This window comes from Canis lupus, chromosome 36 (genome assembly GCF_011100685.1).
Source record: "Canis lupus familiaris isolate Mischka breed German Shepherd chromosome 36, alternate assembly UU_Cfam_GSD_1.0, whole genome shotgun sequence".
NCBI classification, from domain to species: Eukaryota; Metazoa; Chordata; class Mammalia; order Carnivora; family Canidae; genus Canis; species Canis lupus.
In genome coordinates this window covers 26,472,543-26,493,193 of record NC_049257.1, presented here as the reverse complement: position 1 = coordinate 26,493,193, position 20,651 = coordinate 26,472,543, and the positions used below count along the sequence as shown (strand labels likewise).

The 20,651-nt window shown below is 40.9% G+C and overlaps 1 protein-coding gene across 3 annotated transcripts in view; it reads right to left on the bottom strand.

Moving 5' to 3' along the window:
- NUP35 (nucleoporin 35) overlaps positions 1–11,198 on the bottom strand; it is a 39,815-nt gene extending 28,617 nt beyond the window's left edge. The window contains exons 1-2 of one of the 3 annotated variants that reach the window (XM_038585051.1): positions 11,094–11,198; positions 2,130–2,300 (exon numbers count right to left, since the gene is read on the bottom strand). In XM_038585051.1, the coding sequence (XP_038440979.1) occupies positions 2,130–2,289 (160 nt within the window). In that variant the 5' untranslated portion in view covers positions 2,290–2,300; positions 11,094–11,198. Of the gene's footprint in view, positions 1–2,129; positions 2,301–3,001; positions 3,214–5,511; positions 5,645–11,093 lie in introns of those variants that run through there. The other 2 variants (XM_038585050.1, XM_038585052.1) reach the window with 2 other exon arrangements.
- Between the last annotated feature and the right edge of the window lie 9,453 nt (positions 11,199–20,651).

Sequence of the window (20,651 nt, the reverse complement as noted above, 5' to 3'; positions counted from 1 at the left end):
GCAGGACAAGGGGCAGAAGGGAGAGCGAATCTTCAAGCAGACTCCCCACTGAGCACGGAGCCCAATGTGGCGCTCAATCCTAGGACCGTGAGATCATGACTGAGCAGAAAGTAAGAGTCAGCGGCCAACTGAGCCACACAGGTGCCCCATCTTTCTTATGATTTTTTTTTTAAAAAGGTTTTACTTATTTATTCATGAGAGACACAGAGAGAGAGGCAGAGACACAGGCAGAGGGAGAAGCAGGCTCCCCATGGGGAGCCGGATGTGGGACTTGATCCCAGGACTCCAGGATCACGCCCTGAGCTGAAGGCAGATGCTCAACCACTGAGCCACCCAGGTGCTCCTTATTTTCTTAATAACATTTTCTTCTCTTTAGCTTTACTTTACCGTAAGGATAGTTTTTTTTGGTTTTTTTGTTGTTGTTTTAATTTTTTATTTTAATTTTTTATTTTATGATAGTCACAGAGAGAGAGAGAGGCAGAGACACAGGCAGAGGGAGAAGCAGGCTCCATGCACCAGGAGCCCGATGTGGGACTCGATCCCGGGTCTCTAGGATCGCGCCCCGGGCCAAAGGCAGGCGCCAAACCGCTGTGCCACCCAGGGATCCCAAGGATAGTTTATAACATATATAACATACAAAGTGTGTGTCAGACAACTAATTTATGTTACCAGTAAGGCTTCCAGTCAATAGTAGGCTATTCGTAGTTAAGTTTTGGGGGAGTCAAAATTATATATTTTTCAAGTGTCCAGGGGGTCAGTACTTCTAACCCCTGCATTGTCTGAAGGTCAACTGTATAGAAAACAAAAGCTATCCAGAATAATGTTAAGTCAATTATATCAAATATAATTTTACCTTCCCTGATCAATCTTAAAATAATAAACCACTTTAAACCAAGTAATACTTTAAGAACAATCAAATTAAGAAGTTTTCCATTTAATCCCTTAAAAGGATTTTAGCTCACATTTGGAATTCAATCATTTTTGCAGCTAATTTTTACTTCTCATAGTCAAAACTTCACTTATCTTTAATATTTTGTGCTGATCACTGCAAACTCTGTAAAAAACTGCCCCACAGTTTGTAGAGTAAGTCCTTTCATTAAACAAGGTGAAACTCTTACTATGGCTAGAAGTAGAACTCATATCTACAAATTTCAAATTACACTTCTGATTGTTACAAATGGCAAGGTCTCATCTTTTTTATAGGTAACAGTCCATTGTGTACATGTCCTACACATTCTTTATTCATTCATCTATAAAGTCCTAGAAGGTACTGTGCTAAGTGAAAGAAGTCAGACAGAGAAAGACAAATACCATGATTTTACATGTATGTGGAATCTAGAAAACCAACTAAAATAACAAAACAAACCAGACTCTCGGATATACAGAATGAACTGGTGATGGCCAGAGGGAAGATAAGTGGGAGAATGGCAAAATAAAGGGGATTATGAGGTACAAGGTGCTAGTTATAAAATAAGCAAGCCATGGAGATGAAAAGCACAGCCTAGGGAATATAGTCAATAGTACTGTAATAATGTATGGTGACAGCTGGGGACTATACCTTCCATAATGAGCACTGAGTAACACACAGAATTGTCAAGTCAATACATTGTACACTGAAAATAATATAGCACTGTAGGTTGATTATATTTCAATAAAAAAAAAAAACAAGTCACAGTTATTTTGACTGAATGTTTGCTATTATATTTATGTTATTTAAATGCATTAAGTTATTCAGTTGAAATTATATGACAATATTTCTTCCCCAGTCCTCCACACTTTAACATCTCTGATATGGACAATTTATAAAATATGGTATCTTGACACTGTATCATGTTTAGTGCTTTTCTTTCTTGGTGCTACTTAAGATAACAGTGAGTTTATAATCAAGGGCATCCTAAATTGGATGGAATGCAATAAACATAGTTTTAATGTATGGTTCTTGGAATTAAAATAGCATATATGACATATACCTGTACTCCAAGACTCTAAAAATTAAAAATAGAGGCACTGCTTTTTTTTTTAATTGATAATGTGTTGAAAAGGGTGAACTAGTGAATTACTCTTTTTTAAAACTCTAATACACATATTAATTAATAGTACTATGAAATTATTTTAAGCAGTTTACCTACCTGCAAGTAAAGGTGATCTCATTTCCATTACTCCTACCGATGGGCCACTGATTGATCGAGGTTGTGGAGTTACTGGAGCTGGCAAATCCCCCATTAAAAATCCAGGTAAGAACTGGGCATTAACCCCTGGCTTCGGAGATGTCGGTGACCCTAGCATCATTGGTTCAGATCCTAAATGAATCAAAGGATAAAAGGACTTTAACGTTACAATATCTAAAAGATGTAGGAATCTAGCATAAATAATTTTGAGAATTTAATCAAAACTTACATATTACAGAAGCATAGTTGAATTTATTACTTAAAAAAAAAACAATAAAAATTTCTATAAAAATGTGAAAGCATTTTTAATAATATTAATCTGACAGTTGTTCGGTTTACATTATTTCACAGATTTAAGAATCAACATTTATGTTTAAATGGAAAAATTTTGGATCTTAAAAAAATTCTTACTATATACAGAATATCATCTTTCCATTTCTGGGTCAGCTTCTACTATGCAACAACCAAAACAAGTGCAACCTGCTTGACACAAAGTCTTAGCATATCAAACATAATAGGTTCAGCTTGCCATATGTACCATTTTTTTCTTTCCCATAAACAAAAACCGTAAAAATTTTTGTAATAAGAGTAAAATCATGCACACTCATCATTGCATGTATATGAAATAACAGTAATGATTAGCATCCGAAACTAAGAAATATATTGAAAAATTTGGAAAGTTTATTTTTTGTATCATTTTTTAAAATCATTTTAAAGTTAGGACTACTCAACAAAAGTCTCCCCAACATACTTCACAATCATGAATTCAAAATTAATTTTCACAATTTACAGGGCATTATTCCCATTATGAAGATAAGGAGGCTATAACGTACCCTAATTTCACAGCACAACAGCACAGTAAGGAAAACATGGGTCCTGGAGTTAGAGACCTGGGTTCAAGTCTCTCGGCAAAATGGGCACAATCAAAGCGCCCAGTCACAGAGCTTTGCTTAGGATTGCAGCCAAGAAAGCACTGACCCAGTACCTAATAGACAGTAAGTGCTCAACAAACATTAGTTATTATCATTATTCTAAGGGTATCCTAGAATAGCAAAAACTGAGTCACTAAAATGTAAATGTAGAGCTTGCAATTTCTGCTTAAGATAATTTAAATTTTCAACTTTGTGAGAAGGCTGAATGTAACTCAGGGCACTCAGAAAGGGCATCATCTATAATGGTTAACTATCCTTGACCTCTACGCAGCCTCAAAAATCTGTTTCTTGCTATCCAAATGCTATTATTTATCCTTCCTCATTAACGGAGACACAGATATTAGCGTTGCCAATGCAAGTGTATAAAAGAGGAAAAAGGCAAAGCAATCCAGGAAAAAAATAAAGCAAATGCTGAAATAATGTGTGAAAAACTATAACTACATTGTGGTTATTTTAAAGTGCCATATTACTTACTATGTTACTATTACATATTTCCAAAGATCACAGGCACCAAAAGTCTAAAAAGAATATTCTGAACAGACCCTGAGAGACCTGTGGCAGTAAACACAAAGTTTTAGGTACGACTGACCAACTACCTCATTCTCTCGTCCCCACAAAACACAAACCAAACCAAAGACCATATGGCAATTGTAAGAATCAAGTCCATAAAAGTTCTGATCTACATTGTGACACACAGAAAGCACCAGGAGTGGAGGGCACAAAGGGTCTTAATGCGCCTGCTACCAACCACCCTTCAGCCTACATTCCACTCGGGGAGCTGGAACAACGGTTCCTGCGGGTCTAAAACTCCATTTCGTGGTCTGTACACCTAAGATGCTGAGTCCTCCGTCCTACTCAGCTGGCACCATTTGCCGAAGAAACCCTTAAGTTTTAAGGCCTGTATTGGTGCTGGGAAAGTCATTTACTCTTCACCTGGGATCCCTGCACTAGGTGGACCTGAGCAATCAGTATCAGCCAATGTCAGATTGCTAAGCAGGCGATAAACAGGAACAAGTTCATTCACATTCGCAGGCCCAAGAGGCATGGACTCCAAAATGTTCTGCTAAGTCGAAAACTTTGGAACTGGAAAGGGACGGTCTTCCGTTCTCGAAAACATACAGAAGTCCCTAGACCAACGTCTGTGTAGTAAGTGTACAGGCAGCAGAGCAGCGGCCCAACGTCATGCACGGACGAATACACTGCAAGTTATTCCTTGAAAGAAGCATTTTGCACAAAGCATGGCAAGCACTAAACACTTTTTAAGTTCTAAAAAACAAAACACTGTACAAACACACATGGTGCTTGCTCTTTCAGAATGTCTAGCCTCGTTTTCCAAGGCTCTCTAGGACAGCAGACAGCCCTCTGCTCTAAACGCACGCACGGTTCTCCCAAGCGCCAAAAGGCACCAACGAAAAAGGATGTCAAGGAAGTGGACATCCTGGTCACTTGATAAGTCCGTATTTTTGTTGTTGTTTGTTTACTTTTTTGTTTTGTTTTTCTGTTTTTCCCAACGACAAAACACTTTCACCAGGGCTGTGGCTGATGCGAGATAGAGACCTCCGACGAAAAGTAAGTCACTTCCCTAAGATGAAGGCGGGAAAACGGGGCTGGACAGGGACAAAATGCAAAAGCCAGCATCTCCGTGGCTACCAACAATGGGTTAAAGGTCAAAGGTCGCGCAGCTCCAGTTCCCATCAATAACAGCTTCCTTTTGCGAAAAAGCCTGGGGAGAAGGCAGACCTCCCATCCTGCAGGAACTAAAAGCCAAGTGGGGGGTGGGGGGGGAGCCTGGAGCCCTCTGGAGAGGGGAGCGGGGAGGAGGGAGCCTGGAGGGGTGGGGGGAGGGGGGACAGGGAGAGGGGAGAGCCTGGAGAGGGGAGGGGGAAGGGGGGGGAGTCGGGAAGGGGGGGAGCCGCGAGGGGGGGTGAGCCGGGAGGGGGAAGCGGGGAGGGGGAAGCGCGGAGGGGGGGAGCCGGGAGGGGGGAGCGGGAAGGGGGAAAGCGGGAGAGGAGGAGCCAGGGGGAGGGGAGGGGGAGACAGTCAGACGCTCCAGGCACCGCCCACCCACGTGGACGCGCCCCTCGCCCCCCGCACTCCCCGCGCCCCTGCCCCCCGCGCCCCTGCACCCCCGAGCCTCCCCGCGCCCCCGCCGGCCCCGGGGGAGGCTCAGGGAGGCGCGGCCGGAGCGCGGGTCCGCCGCCGCCAGCCGTCCCGCCGCCCCGCCGCCCCGCCGCCAGCGCCCATCCCCGGCCCGGGGCCGCCCTACCCGGCGCGGAGCTCGGGGACAGCTGGGAGCTTGGGGGCCGACAGGGGCTCGTCGCCGCCACGCGAACTAGCGCAGGGCCTGACGGCTCCGGGGGCTCGGGCGCGGGCCGCGGGGCCGCCGGCGAAGAGCAGCCGCCCACACTCACCCGGCGCGGGCGCCTGGGCTTCCACCGCAAAGGCCGCCATAGCAGCGGCCACTCCGCCGGGCCCCTGGCCTTCCCGATTTTCAAAAATGGCGGAAACTCTCCCCACGGGTAAGGGCGCGCTGCCGCGCGAGGTTGCGTCACTTCCGGACCTGCGCCGTACGCGCGCTGTGGGCGCCGCGGCCGCCATTTTGGAATCGGGCAAACGTGTTTGCGCAGGCTCCGCCTTTCCGGCAGGGGTGCGGCGGGAACGAGGTCCCGGGACTGATGTTGCTGCTGCTGGGATCTCACGGATGCACGAGCCCTTTCACCCACTGTTTTCTAATTAGCGTTGAGTTTACCCAGGACCTGCCGTCGGCCAGCTTTTGCAAGTGACACCTGGGACAAAGGACCTTCCTGAAGCCGTTGCTGCGGCTCTGCAGCGCTGTGGGCTCGGGGGAGGAGCCCCATCCCGAGGCCTAGCGCCCACCGTCTCCCTGCCGCTGCAGGGCCACAGGTGTACGCCAGGCATCATGCATGTGACGGCTTATTACACCTGAATACCTACAAGAGCTTTGCAGTAGCCGCCCCCCCCCCCCCCCGCCGGCCTCCCCCCTGCTTTGCTACTTTCCTTGACAGGGTCTTCCAGGATGATAGGCAGCACTCATCGTGTATATCTGCATGTGCAAAAAACGTGTTTCCTGCTGCTCATGACTATAAAAGTGACACATTGCATGTGCATATTCCTTACCCTCTGAAACACCCACCCATGCTCCCTCCCACCTGCCTCTGGACTTTCCTGAAATCCCAAGTCCAGCAAGAATGTTCTGAGTGAGGCAATGACAATTCCAGCATTGCCTAATTTCTGGCAAGTTCCCAGAAACCAAACCTAAAACCGGTTGACTTAAAAAAAAAAACAAAAAACCGGGTGTCTGGGTTGAATGGTGTCCCTCAAAGAGGTCATGACCTCAAAGAGGTCATGTTCAAGGTCTGACCTCCAGTACATATTTATTTATGTGACCTCATTTGGAAATAAGGTCTTTGCAGATGTCACCAAGGTCAGAGGAGGTCATACTACATCAGGACAGATTTGGCAGCTTAAACCAACAAAAAATTTATCTTTTATAGTTCCGAGGCCAGAAATTTGAAATTAGTCTTATGGGGCCAAAATTAAGGTTTCAGCAAGACTGGTTTCTTCTGCAGGCTTCAGGGGAAAATCTGTTTTCTTGGGCTCATAGCTCCTTCTTGGCCCTTCAAAGCCAGCGGCATAGCATCCTCTATCTCTCTGCTTCTGTCATCACACGCCCTTCTTCTGTCGTAAACTCTCCCTGTCCCTTCCTCTTTATAAGGACATTTGTGATTATATTTAGCGCCCCCTGAGATAATCCAGGATAATCTTCTCACTTCAATATCCAGTTATACTAAGTCAATAGTCATATCTGCAAAGCACCTTGTGCCATGTCCGGTAACATTCTTAGGTTCCAGAGGTGAGAGTGAAGAGACCTTCAGGGGCTATCATTCTGCCCAACACACCCACCATTCTCCTTTTTAGAATGAAGGTACCAAGTAGGATGCATAAATGAAGGAATTTCTATGTAAATTTTGATCTGGCCAAACCAAAGAACACTATGCACCTGTTAAAAATCATGAGATATATTTGATGTGTGTGAATTGACTTAGGAAAATCTTCATGATCCATATACTGAAAGAAGCAATTTAGGGGCGACTAGGTGGCTTGGTGGTTAAGTGTCTGCCTTTGGATCAGGTCATGATCCCTGGGGTCCTGGGGTCCTGGGGTCCTGGGGTCCTGGGGTCCTGGGATCAAGCCCCATGTCGGGCTGCTTGCTCATCAGGGAGCCTGCTTCTCGGTCTCCCTCTGCCCCCTGCTCGTGCTCACTCTCTCATTCTATCTCAAATAAATAAATAAAATCTTTGTTAAAAAGAAGCAATTTGAAAAAATATATATGACATCATTTTATCTTATTTTTTAAAGAAATTGGATCCATGTGCAAAGGAGTGGAAAGAATGCTTATTTAAATAAAAGAAAAAGGGCAGCCCCGGTGGCGCAGCGGTTTAATGCCGTCTGCAGCCCAGGGTGTGATTCTGGAGACCCTGGATCAAGTCCCACATCAGGCTCCCTGCGTGGAGCCTGCTTCTCCCTCTGCCTGTGTCTCTGCCTCTGTGTGTGTGTGTGTGTGTGTGTGTGTGTTTCTATGAATTAATTAATTAATTAAAAAGTTGGAAAACATTTGTGCCAAACTATTAACAGGAAGGTAGAGTAGGAGACAGGTTTGTAGATTTGAGGGTTTCAGCAGGACCTTTAACTTATTCTATATAACTTTTTAGTGGTTGATTATACATGTCATTTACTATTGTAATTGTTCTTCACATTAAAAACTTCACTTGATCTTAGCCAAAAGGCTGAGAATCTTCCAATTAAAAACTTGATTTTTTTTAAAGAAAGTCATTTTCCTTCCTTCACTTGCATTTCAATTCTTCTACCCTTTCGACCCTTTCTTCCTTTCCTTATCAAGTTATAAAGATGCCCCCAGTTTGCCCTATAAAAAAACCTTCTCTAGACCTTGCTCCTTCTTCTAGATACCATGCACTAATTTCACTCAAGACCTCAAATGGAGGCTCTACAGACTTTAGTAGGTGATCTCTTTCCCTAACGTTTCCTTCTTGTTTTCTAATTCATTGCACACTGGCCCCTGTGTAAATCCTCTTCTGAAACCGCTGACCCCAACCCTTTCTCCTAATTGCCAAGTCCAGGCCTGCCTCTCTGACATCTGCAGTACTCGACTGCTTTGACAGTCTTTTCCTCCATACAAGTGTTTTTTGTTTGTTTGTTTGTTTGTTTGTTTGTTTGTTTTTCCCGTTTTGGTGACACTACACTTCCTGTTTCTCCTTACAACTTTCTCCTCTTTCCCTAACTTTTTCCGTTCCTGATCCATTTCATTCTAACCTGGAAATATTGTTGTTAGTAAAAACTTGGTCCTCTCTCTCTTCTGTCCAGTGTATGCCCCACCACTCTCTAAGGCCAAATGCTACTTTTCTAGATGGTTCCTGAACAACCTAGCATAGGAAACCTCAAAAACAAACTAATATTATCCCTAAAACTAGCCCCATTCCATTCATACCTTTCTCTTTTAGTCTCTTGGAAACCCAAAATTAAAATCGCAACATGTTAAAACAGAATTTAAGGTCAAACAGACTTGAATTCAGAGCCTAACCTGCCCACCTAAATCCTATATTACTTGGATTTGTATTAAATATCTCCAGATTTTACTTTCTGTAAAATAGAAACAATACCTTAAAAACGGAGTAACGCTTAATACAGGCGCCCGGTCCACTCTACTTTTTTCTGGCTTCCACCTTCCCTGCCATCAAGCATTCAGGTACCAAGTCTTATTTTTTTCTGCCTCCTCAATTCTTAGACAATTGCAGTCAACACTTGACATTTCCTGGCCTCCAGCCTCTCCCATAAAATCTAACATTCCACCAGCCAGTTCTCTCTTCTTTGCTCCTATTACCCAGCTGTTCAAAAGCCCTCATGGACTTCCTGTTCCCTAGAGCATCCCCCTTATCCTCAAACCCCTAAGATTCACGTGTGTAACACTTACCAGCCGGTACATATATTCTCACCTGGGCAAACAGGGAAAGGGAAAACCAGAAGCTCAGGGTGTAAGGTACTATATGTGTGGGTCCCCCAGATCCAAATGTTGATATCCTAACCCTCAATCTGATGGTTTTCAGAAATGAGCCATTGGGAAGTGATTAGGTCATGGGGCGGAGCCCTCATGCATGAGACTTCTAGTCTTATAAAAGAGACCCCACTGAACTCTCCATGCCTCCCAACCTCTGCTGTGTGAGGATATGCCATGTGTGAACCATGAAACAGCCTCTCACCAGACACCAAATCTGCTAGTGCCTTGATCTCAGACTTCTCAGCTCCCAGAACTGTGAGAAATAAATGTCTCTTTTATAACTCACCCAGCCCATAGTATTCTGTTCTAACAGGCCAAACATACTGAGACAGGAGGGGAGCATCTCTTTCAGAGATTGCAAGAGGCCCCCTTAATGGGAATACGCATTGTCGTCCTAATATCACCGTAATGTGGTTGAGAACTCTGGCCTCAAACATCAGGTCCCTTTACCCCAACCTTCTTCAATCAATTCTCCCCATCATTTCCCTGGGCAAACCTTCAACCTCTTGTGAAAGGTATTCACACTCTTCGCCTTGGTCACAAAGATCCCTCTTTGCTTTCCACCCCAATGACTAAGCCCTGCGCTTCCTACGGGTGGCAGCTCAAGCCTCTCTGCTACCATGAAGCTTGCTCCCCCTGTGCCAGCCCTCAGTCATCATTCCATTTCAGAATGTCCAACACGTTATTTCTGCAACTCATTTGCTATAAGACATTTGTTTCTTAAGTTTTTTCTCACTAGATGGGTTTTCTCAAGGACAGGGACTGTAAACTTTTCTATATTTCCATCAATCTTCAGTAAATACATATTAGAAAAGTAAGTAATATATTGAAAAAGTAAATGAGTGAATGAGCTCCAAATAAGTAAACATTAAATAAAGGTTAATTGTCTGACATTTTGAATCAATTTTGTATGTTTTCAGATTTTTTAAGATCATAATTTTGTATACTAACTCTATTGTAAGTGCTTATTATTTATAAAATGAAGTTTATAGTTCTAATTATCCTTCTTTGATAAAGTGAAATTATCATAACTTGGATTATCTTGAATGAAAAACTCGTGGCATGATTTTACTTTTTTATATTTATTAAACTAGAATCTTTAACAATATTGCATGTTTACCATATTCCTCTGCACATGAATATTAATATCTTAATTACAATATACTTGTTTTTGTACTTTCCCCTCTGAACATATTAAGTAAAATTTCACATAAAATGGAACATCTAAAAAATAAATAAATTAAAAATTAAAAAAATTTTTAAATGGAACATCTATTCCCTATTTCTATTCTGGATTCATGGTTCCCTGAAGTCTGCCCTCTGATGACATAAGATTTCATCAAGGCACCATTTTTGTAGACTACGGATATTCAAATTTAGATGAGGAACCCTTTCTTTAACAAAGTATTGTGCAGATACTTACTACATACAAGAGAACTGCTCTGGTTGGGGGAAAAAATGGGAAGACTCTGAGGCCCACTAACTCAGGTTCTTGTGCCCTAAACTGTAGATTGATATCACACCTCCAGGTGACCCCGGAAACCTTTGGGTGGAGTACCTGGGGCTACACAGAGCCCAACTTGAAAATTAGATCTGGGCTTTATGTATATTTCAACTTTCTTCTAAAGTCAAAACAAATTTCTTAAAAGTCAGAAATGTGTGAAATCTCAAGATTTACTTATGTTCAACATATTTGATATATTCACAGAGCCGAGCTGCTTGTGTATATATCATATATACTCGATACTCGGTACCTATTTATGTTTATTAATATGCAGTATTTGTATATAAGCATAAATTCATTCTCCTAAAAGCCCACTCCTAGCCCATTCTAAAAATAAAAACAAATAGTTTTTTTTAATTAAATTGAAGAAAAAAGATATCCGAACAGTTTGTCACCTTCAGAAAGAAAGCAAGGAGAGGAAGCCTCAGATCATTCAGGTTCTCAGCATCGCAGCCTCTGGCAGTTGGTGTAGAGGGGCTGCCAGACATTGAGACTGTGATGTCACATACAGCACACAGAGGAACCATGACTCTGTAGGCCCCAAGGACAAGTGATCTCCAAGAGAGTTTTGTGATGTTTAAGATGTAGGGAACATGTCCAGAAAAATACAAATCCATTAGTTCCTATTCGCATCATCTGACTTCCATAAATAATCACCAAAGCCATGTCTTATAAATCAAAAATGAACTATTACATTTGGAAATGTGTGAGTTTTGTCTCATCATCTTATTACAGGAAACAACTGGCAGAAAGGGGCAGCCAAATATCAGGAAACATCAGTTTAGCTGATTCACCTGTTGTTGTTAAAAAATTAAATGGTTCTTTGCGTCTGTTGGAAGTGAAAAGGTAACATCAAAATTTACAAACTTTGAGAGTGAGGGATGAATAGGTGCAACACAGAGGACCTTTAGGGCAGTAAAACTACTCTGCATGATACATAATAGTGGATACGTGTCATTACAAATTTGTTCAAACCACAGAATGTACAACAGGAAGAGTGAACCCTGATATAAGTGATGGATTTTGGATGAGAATGATGTGTCAGCGTAACAAGTGTACCATCCCGGTAGGAGATGAGGGAGGAGGGGCATGGGCACAAGGCACACGGGACATCTGCTGTGAATTTAAAACTGCTCTAAAAAATAAGGTATATTTTTTAAAAACTCATATGACTTTCAGGCTTAATTTTATTTCCTGCTTTTATATTGGAACTATCGTATAGATTTAATCAGATATTTGAAAACCCTGTGGAAGTTTAAGCAGGCAAAATAGACTGCTTTGAGAATAAAAAATAGGATTGATTTTAGAAAGAGCTTTGTCTGGGATTTGCTTTGAAATAATCTGTTGTGGTGAGGAGGGCAGGAGCAGGGAAGGAGCATAATGGTTAAAGGTATTCTTTAAAGAAGAAAAGCCGTGGGGTGATAATTACTGAGGAGGCATTAATTATTATAACTTTGTGTATGACATTTTTCCTAACTAAATTCTTTTTTTTATTTAATAAGACTAAATTCTAAGGTGTTCAAAGGTCATACATTTTGCCCAGTTTATGTAAAAAAAAAAAAAAAAAACTAAACTAAATTGTGACCAAAAAAAAAAAATTTAATGGAAAAATAAATCTTTTCCTACTTGACAATGTCTTCATTTAGAGAAGCAGCATTTTCTTGAGGACAGGAGCAAAACTTGATTTTAAATAATAGTTGTTTGACATTAAAATCTCTAGAAGTTAGCTCTTTCATCTGAGTACTGGAAATAATAGTAACTACGTCATATATAATACATTGACTTATTCACCTAGTGATAAATATATGAAATATATATTCAATGACTGAAATTTATCCTAATGTTCTTATCTGTATTCGGCATATCACATAGTTTTTAACAAACTTCTTTCCCCATTAACCCACCAAGCAGTTCTTGCCAGGGTCACCAAAGACCTCCACGAAACTAAATCCAAGACATTGTCAGTCCTTATCCTAAATAAATCTCAACAGCATTAGTTCACACTAAATGCTCTTTGAAATTCTCCTTAGTTTCTTTGACATTATACCCTCTTGGTTTTCCTCCCACCTCTCTGATCACATGGTCAGGTTTCTTTTCTTGACTCATCCTTCCCCGCCAGCCTTTAAACAATACTCCCCAAGGCTCAGTCTTACGGTCTGGTCTCACTCAAAGCTCTTTCCCTGTGATGTCATTCGTGTCCGTTGCCCTCAGTGCGTCTCAATTCATGCCTCCAGCCCAGATCATTCTCTGAGCTCCAAACTTATGTATCCAATTGTATCCTATGACATCTCCACTTAGATATTTCAAAGGTGCCCCCAAAACCAAATATAAAAACCCAAACTTAAGCTCTTTTCTGTAAAACATGAATATTTATCGCAGAGAAAGGAACCACCAGCCATCTAGGCCATCTAGGTGGAAAAGCCTTAAACCGTGGGATGGCCTTGAAAATTTCTTCCCAATACCAGTCCAGTGTCAGGCCCTAGGAATTCTGCTTTTAAATACCTTTCAAAAATATCCACTTCTTCCTGTTTTTACTGCTGTAACCAAATCCCAGCTTTCTCGTCTGATACCTGGACTTAGCTTCCTGAATGCTCTTACTTTTTCTCCCTAACCCATTCTCCACAATGCAGTGCGAGTGATCTTTTAAGAAATAACATTCTGGGGGCGCCTGGGTGGCTCAGTTGGTTAAGTGACTGCCTTTGGTTCAGGGCTCAGATCATGATCCCAGGGTCCTGGGATCGAGCTCCCTGCTCAGCGTGGAGCCTGCTTCTCCCTCTCCTCCCACTTGTGCTCTCTCTTGCTATCTCTCTCTCTCTAATAAATAATTTTTTAAAAAAAAGAAAAAGAAAAAGAAAAATAACATTCTGAGCATATTGCTCTCCTGCTTAAAATCTTTGAGTTGTTCCCACTGGTTTAAAAGACCAAAATCCTGGACGCCTGGGTGGCTCAGAGGTTGAGCACCTGCCTTCGGCTCAGTGAGTGCGGCTAACCGTGTGTCACCCAAGGACCCCCAGGTGCTTTGGGCTGTAAAGGAAGCTGCTCTCCATGCTCAGGTGCAGGCTTTTGTATTACTGTACATCGTCTTTTCTCTGAAGACAACGACCAGGTTCACAGTTGCCAGGGCTTAGGGTGGTTGCATGTTTAGCTTTTTGAGAACCTGCCAAACTGGTTTCCAGACAGCAGCTCTGCACTAGGGTTCCACCAGCAGCATGACCTGCAAGTGATCAGGTTTCTCCTCGTCCCAGGTGATCCCCAGTTTCTCCTCGTCCCAGGTGAGCCAGTTTCTCCTCGTCCCTGCCGGAATTCCTGTTGCCCCCGGGTCTCACTGTAACGTCCTGATGGGGACGCAGGGATGGCTCCTCGCGGCTCTGACCTGCACCTGCCTGGTGGCCAGTGGTGCTGGGCATCTCCTCGTGTGCTTACTCACCACGTGTGTGTCCTCTTCAGTCAAACGTCTCTTCATGCCTTTGTCCGACTTCTAATTTGATGGATTTTTTTTTTACATCAAGTTTTGAGGGTTCTTTATATATTCTATACGCCAGCCTTTTGTTGGATACATGGTTTGCAAATATTTTCTTCCATTCTGTAGCTTCTGTTTTCAACCTCGTCATAAGGTCTTTCAACAGAGTAAAATCTTGAATACTGATTAAGTCCAGCTTATAAATTTTGCCTCTTATGGATCATAAGTTTGGCGTCAAGTAAAAGAACTTTTTGCCTAGCTCTAGATCTCAAAGATTCTCTTCTATTCTTTTCTAGAATTTTTCATAGTTTAACAATTAAGTTTCTGCTCCATTTTGAATTGATTTTTGTAGAAGGTATTAGACTACGTCAAAACTCATCTTTTTAACTATGAAAAACCAGATATCCAATTGCTCCAACATCATTTGTTGAAAGGCTCTCTTTCATTCTTTTTTTTTTTTTTCCTCTTTCATTCTTTGAATGGCTTTTGTCAAAAGTCAGTTGAGTGTTTGTGTGGGTCTATTTTCAGGGTTCTCTGTTCTTTTTGGTTCCATTGATCGAAGTGACTATCTGTCTTGGGTGTGCCACACAATCTTGATTACCGTAGCTGTATAGTAAGTCTTACAGCTGTATGAGAAGTACTGCCATGGCTATATAATAAGTACACTAGGGATCCCTGGGTGGCGCAGCAGGTTTGGCGCCTGCCTTTGGCCCAGGGCGCGATCCTGGAGAACCCGGGATCGAATCCCACGTCGGGCTCCCGGTGCATGGAGCCTGCTTCTCCCTCTGCCTGTGTCTCTGCCTCTCTCTCTCTCTCTCTCTGTGACTATCATAAATAAATAAAAATTTAAAAAAAATAATAAGTACACTTTCTTTTTCTTTTTTCTGAATTGTTGTAGCTATTCTTGTTCCTTGCCTTTCCATATAGATTTTAGAATAATCTTATTTATAGCTATAAAAATCCTTGCTGAGATTCTTTTTTTTAAATTTTTATTTATTTATGATAGTCACAGAGAGAGAGAGAGAGAGAGAGGCAGACACAGGCAGAGGGAGAAGCAGGCTCCATGCACCGGGAGCCCGACGTGGGATTCGATCCCGGGTCTCCAGGATCGCGCCCTGGGCCAAAGGCAGGCACCAAACCGCTGCAACCACCCAGGGATCCCGCTTGCTGAGATTCTGATAAGAATTGCATTAAACCTGTATATCAACCTGGGGAAAATTGACATCTTTACTATGGTGAATCTTCCAGTCCATGAACTTCCAGTCCATTTATTTACATCTTCAATTTCTTTCATCAGCATTCTGAGATTTGGAGCATAGAAGTCCTATTCATATTTTGTTAGATTTATGTCTAAGTATTTCTGTCTCTGTCTCTCTCTCTGAGTGATTATGAATGGTATTGCCTTTTAAATTTCGGTGACCTAGCGTTCATTGCTAGTATATAGAAAAACAATTAATTTTAGATATTTATCTGGTACACTACAACCTTGCTGAACTTTAACTTGTTCTAGTCTTTTTGTAGATTCTTTGGAATTTTTTATGCAGACAACAGTGCCGTCTGCAAAACGAAGACTTGTTTCTTTTTCTCTGATCTGTATACCTTTTATTTCCTTCTCATGATTTATTGCACTGGCTAGAAATTGAAGCAATATATTGAAAAAGAGTGGTGAGAATGCACATCCTTGCCTTGCTCCCAATTTAAAAAATAAAGAACAGCAGCATGCAGTCTTTCACTCTTACATATGTCAGCTATAGGGTTTTGTTTTTTGTTTTTTGTTTTTTGTTTTTTGTAGCTCCTCTTTATCAAGTTGGCAGAATTCTCTGTTTTTCTTATTTTTCTGGGAGGATGCTGAACAAGTGTTGAAGTTTGTCAAATGCTTTTTCTGCACTGATTGACATGAGCATGTGATCTTTCTTCTTTGCCTGGTAATCTGGTGGATTATACAAATCGACTCTCAAATGTTGAACCGGCTTTGTATACTTGAAAACCCCATTCTGTCATGGTATGTAATTCATTTTTTATATAGCTGAATTCTATTTCTAATATTTTGTCAAAGATTTTTCCATCTGTACTTCAGGAGTGATATTGGCTGTAGTTTCATTTTTCTTTTCTTCTTTCTTTTCTTTTCTCCCACTGTCCTTGTCAGGTTTTGGTATGAAACTAATACTACCTCCATAAAATGAATTGGGAAATATTCTCTCTTGTATTTTCAGTAAGAAATTGTGAAGTTATTGTTAATCTCTTTTAAACACTTCTCTAATGAAATTAGAGAATTAGAGTTAGAATTCTCTAATGAAATTTTATAAGAAAATCTGATCTTGGGGCCTGGGTGGCTCAGTGGTTGGGCGTCTGCCTTTACCTTAGGGCATGACCCCGGGGTCCCGGGATCGAGTTCCGCATCGGGCTCCCTGGATGGAGCCTGCTTCTCCCTTTGCCTGGGTCTCTGCCTCTCTCTCTCTGTGTCTCTCATGAATAAATAAATAAAATCTTTTTTAAAAAATGATATTGGAGATGTCTCTTTTTAGCAGCTTTTAAATTGCTAATTCAATTTACCTAATAGTTTATAGAACTATTCAAATTATCTAATCATGTTGAGGGAGTTATGTTAGTTTGTGCTTTCCAAGGAAGTGATCCATTATTTTGTCTAAATTGCCAAGGTTATATGTAGAGTTATTCATAGTATCTATCTCTTTATTGTCCTTTTGATGTCTGCAGTCTCATAGTCCATTTAATTCCTGATATTGGTAATCTGTTTCTTCTCTTTTTCCTTTGTCAATCTTACAAGAGGTTTGTTAATTTTATTGGTGTTTTCAAAGAACCAGCTCTTGTATCATTGATTTTCCTGTTACTTTTCTGTGTTCAATTTCATTGATTTCTTTTCTTTCATCCTTCTGTTTTCTTTGCACTTATTTTGCTTTTCTTTTTGAGGTTCTTGAAGTAAGACTTAGATTAATGACTTGAGGCTTTCCCTTTTTTCTAAGGTATGCATTTCATTTCTCCTATAAGTTTCCCTTTCAGAGCTGTTTTAGCTAGGTGTGTCCCACACATTTTTCTATTATTTTTATATTCATTCAGTTCAGCGTATTTTTTGTTACTCTGAAACACTTGCCTTATTTGCCCTATGGATTATTTTGTAGTGCACTGCTTAATTTCCAAGTGTTTGAAGATTTTCTTGGTGTCTCATATTACTGGTTTATAAAATAATTCCAGCGTGGCCAAGAAATACATTTTATATGATTCAAATTCCTTTACATTTGTTAGAGTTTGGTTTCTAGCCCAGGGTATGTTCTTTCTTGATACATGTTCCACGGGCACTTGAAAAAAATGAACAATTCTGCTGTGGTTGGGTGGAGTATTCAATAAATGTCAGCTGGATCCTGCTGGTTGATGGCATGGAGTTCTTCTATATCCCTGCTGATTTTTTGAACATTTATCCTATCAAGTAATTGGTAAGAAAGGAGTGAAGTGTCCAAGTATGATTGTAGATTTGTCTATTCTTTCAATTCTGTAGGTTTTTGGTTTGCACGTTTGCATCCGTATTGGTTGGTATGGACACGTGTAGGAGTGCTGTGTCTTGTTGGTCTGATTATTCCATCACTTTATTTCTTTATCCAGATTTGCAGCATGTTCAGCCATTCTTTTTTCAAGTACTTTGTTCAGCCTTGCTTTTCCACCTGTCTTCTAGGACTCTAATAACAGTATCACATCTTTTGTTATTGTATAGCTACTTGAGGCTCTCCTTTTTTTTTTTCTTTTTTTTTTTTTATTACTTCTGTGCTCAGACTGAGTGATTTCTTTTCTTCTGTCTTCCAGCTCACTGAGTCTTTCTTCTGTTCCTTCCATCCTACTGTTAAGCCCATCTCCTGAGATTTTTATTGTGCATACCTGCATACCTTTTGGTTCTAAAATTTCCATTTAGTTATGATTTATAGCTTCTATTTCTCTGATGACACTTCCTTTTTTTTTTTTTCCTGAGGCTTTCTTTTTTCATTTGTTTCAACTCTGTTTATAATGGCTCACTGAAACATTTTTATCATGACTGCTTTAAAACCTATGTCACAAAAAAAAAAAAAAAAAATAGAAAAAAAATAAATAAATAAAACCTATGTCACATGTTCCATAGTTAATATTATCTTCAGGATCATAATTATTGATAGATTTTAGAAGAGAATATTAACATTTCTCCCATTACATAGACTTTCCTTGATACAAACAGTTTTTCAGTTTCTTGCAACCTGCACCATCACTGGAACATGTGGTAACTTTGCTCTTCCTCAGTGGCTTCTATTGTCTGTCATCTGTCATTCTGACTTCATTCCTAAACCTGTCTCTTATGCAACAACTTCCCAACAGCTTCTAAGTCTTTTCATTATTTTTAATATATTGCCTACAGTTATATTGACCTCTTTCTCCACAAAATTCACTTACAAACATGAGAAATGTCTTTAGATGTGTTCTGAGCTTTGAACAGTATTTATATATGTAGTTCTAAGCATAACCCAGTAGTACTCAGAAACCCAATATTTATTAAGAGTATTTGTTGAGGGCAGCCCAGGTGGCTCAGAGGTTTAGTGCCACCTTCAGCCCAGGGTGTGATCCTGGAGACCCGGGATTGTGTCCCACTTTGGGCTCCCTGCATGGAGCCTGCTTCTCCCTCTGCCTGTGTCTCTGCCTCTCTCTCTGTGTCTCTCATGAATAAATAAATAAATAATATTTTTTAAAAAAAGAGTGTTTGTTGAGAGCATTAGTTTTATGTCTACATAGGTTACAATATATGATTCATTTTTAAAAAGATTTTACTTATTTTTTTAAGATTTTACTTATTTATTTGAGTGAGAGTGTGAGCAAGAGAGAGAAAAGGAGTAGGGAGAGAGGCAGAGGGGGAGGGAGAAGCAGACTCCTTGCTGAGCAGGGAGCCCAATCGGGGCTCAATCCCAGATCCTCAGGTCAGGATCATGACCTGAGCTGAAGCCAGACGCTCAGCCGACTAAGCCACCCAAGTGCCCCTATGATTTTATTTACTTAGGGAGAGAGGGAGAGCAATAGAGCAAGCACAGGGCAGGGGCAGAGAGAGAGGAAGAGAGAGAATTCCAAGCCAACTCTGCACTAAGTGCGGAGCCCTACGCAGGACTCAGTCTCACAACCCTGAGATCATGACCTGAGCCAAAATCAAGAGTTGGATGCTTAACCAACTGAGCCACCCAGGTGCCCCAATGAGATTTTATAAATTACAAGAGAAAATAAAGTTCTAACACTAATAACAAGAAACTTTCTTGTTTAGAATATCTGTGCACTCATTAACTAATGAATTATATTGTGCAGCTGACGTTTTATTATTTAAAGTAAAAATAATTGAAGGGACTATCTTCAGACTGGGGACGACTGGCATACCCCATGCTATTGGCTGGGAGAGGACTGGCATCCTCTGTGCTAGGAACTTGGGGAAGACTAGTATACTCGGTGCTACAGAATAAAGGAAGGCTGGTACACTCTGTGTTAGAAGCGTATCAGATTGTGTTATCCTGTGATGTGAACAAACATTTTACAAAAGCAGAAAACAAGTGAAGTTTCTGAAAAAAAAAAAAAAAGTCCAAAATGACTAATAGATTTTTCCTGACCAATTCAGAGTAAGAAAATAACATCAGTATAGTGCTTTATAGTTTAAAAAATATTTTTCACATTATTTAAGGATAGACATTGATTAGGATAGACAATTATCAAGTTAACATATAACAAAAGAGAATGGCTTGATGCCTAATTTGTTCCAAGTTCCTCTGACCAAAGTATTGCAAAAGGTAGAACAGGGAGCCTGGTTTTCCTCTGCTTATGTCTCTGCCTCTCTCTGTGTTTTTCGTGAATAAATGAAAATCTTAAAAAAAAAAAAATTTTTTAACTGCACATTGAGGAAGGAAATTTTAAAATTGTGATTTTTTTGCAGCAACCTCTTTGATATCAGCCATAGCAACTTCTGAGACATGTCTCTGGAGGCAAGGGAAACAAAAGCAAAAATGAACTATTGGGACTTCTTCAAGATAAAAAGCTTCTACACAGTGAAGGAAACAATCAACAAAACTAAAAAGCAACCTTCAAAATGGGAGAAGGTATTTGCAAATGACATGTGTGAAAAAGGGTCAGCATCCAAAATCTGTAAAGAATTTATCAAACTCCACACCCCAAAAACAAATACCCAGTAAGAAATGGGCAGAAGACATGAGTAGATATTTTTCCAAAGAAGATAGATGTATAGATGGCCAGCCGACACATGACAAGACAACATCACTCATCATTAGGGGAAAACAAAACTACAATAAGCTATCACATTACACCTGTCAGAATGGCTAAAACTAACAACAGGTGTTGGCAAGGCTGTGGAGAAAGGGGAACCCTCTTGGACTGTTGGTAGGCAGGCAATGCAAAGCAAACTGGTGCAGGCACTCTGGGAAACAGTATTAGAGGCTCCTCAAAAAGTTAAAAATAGAGCCACCCTATGATC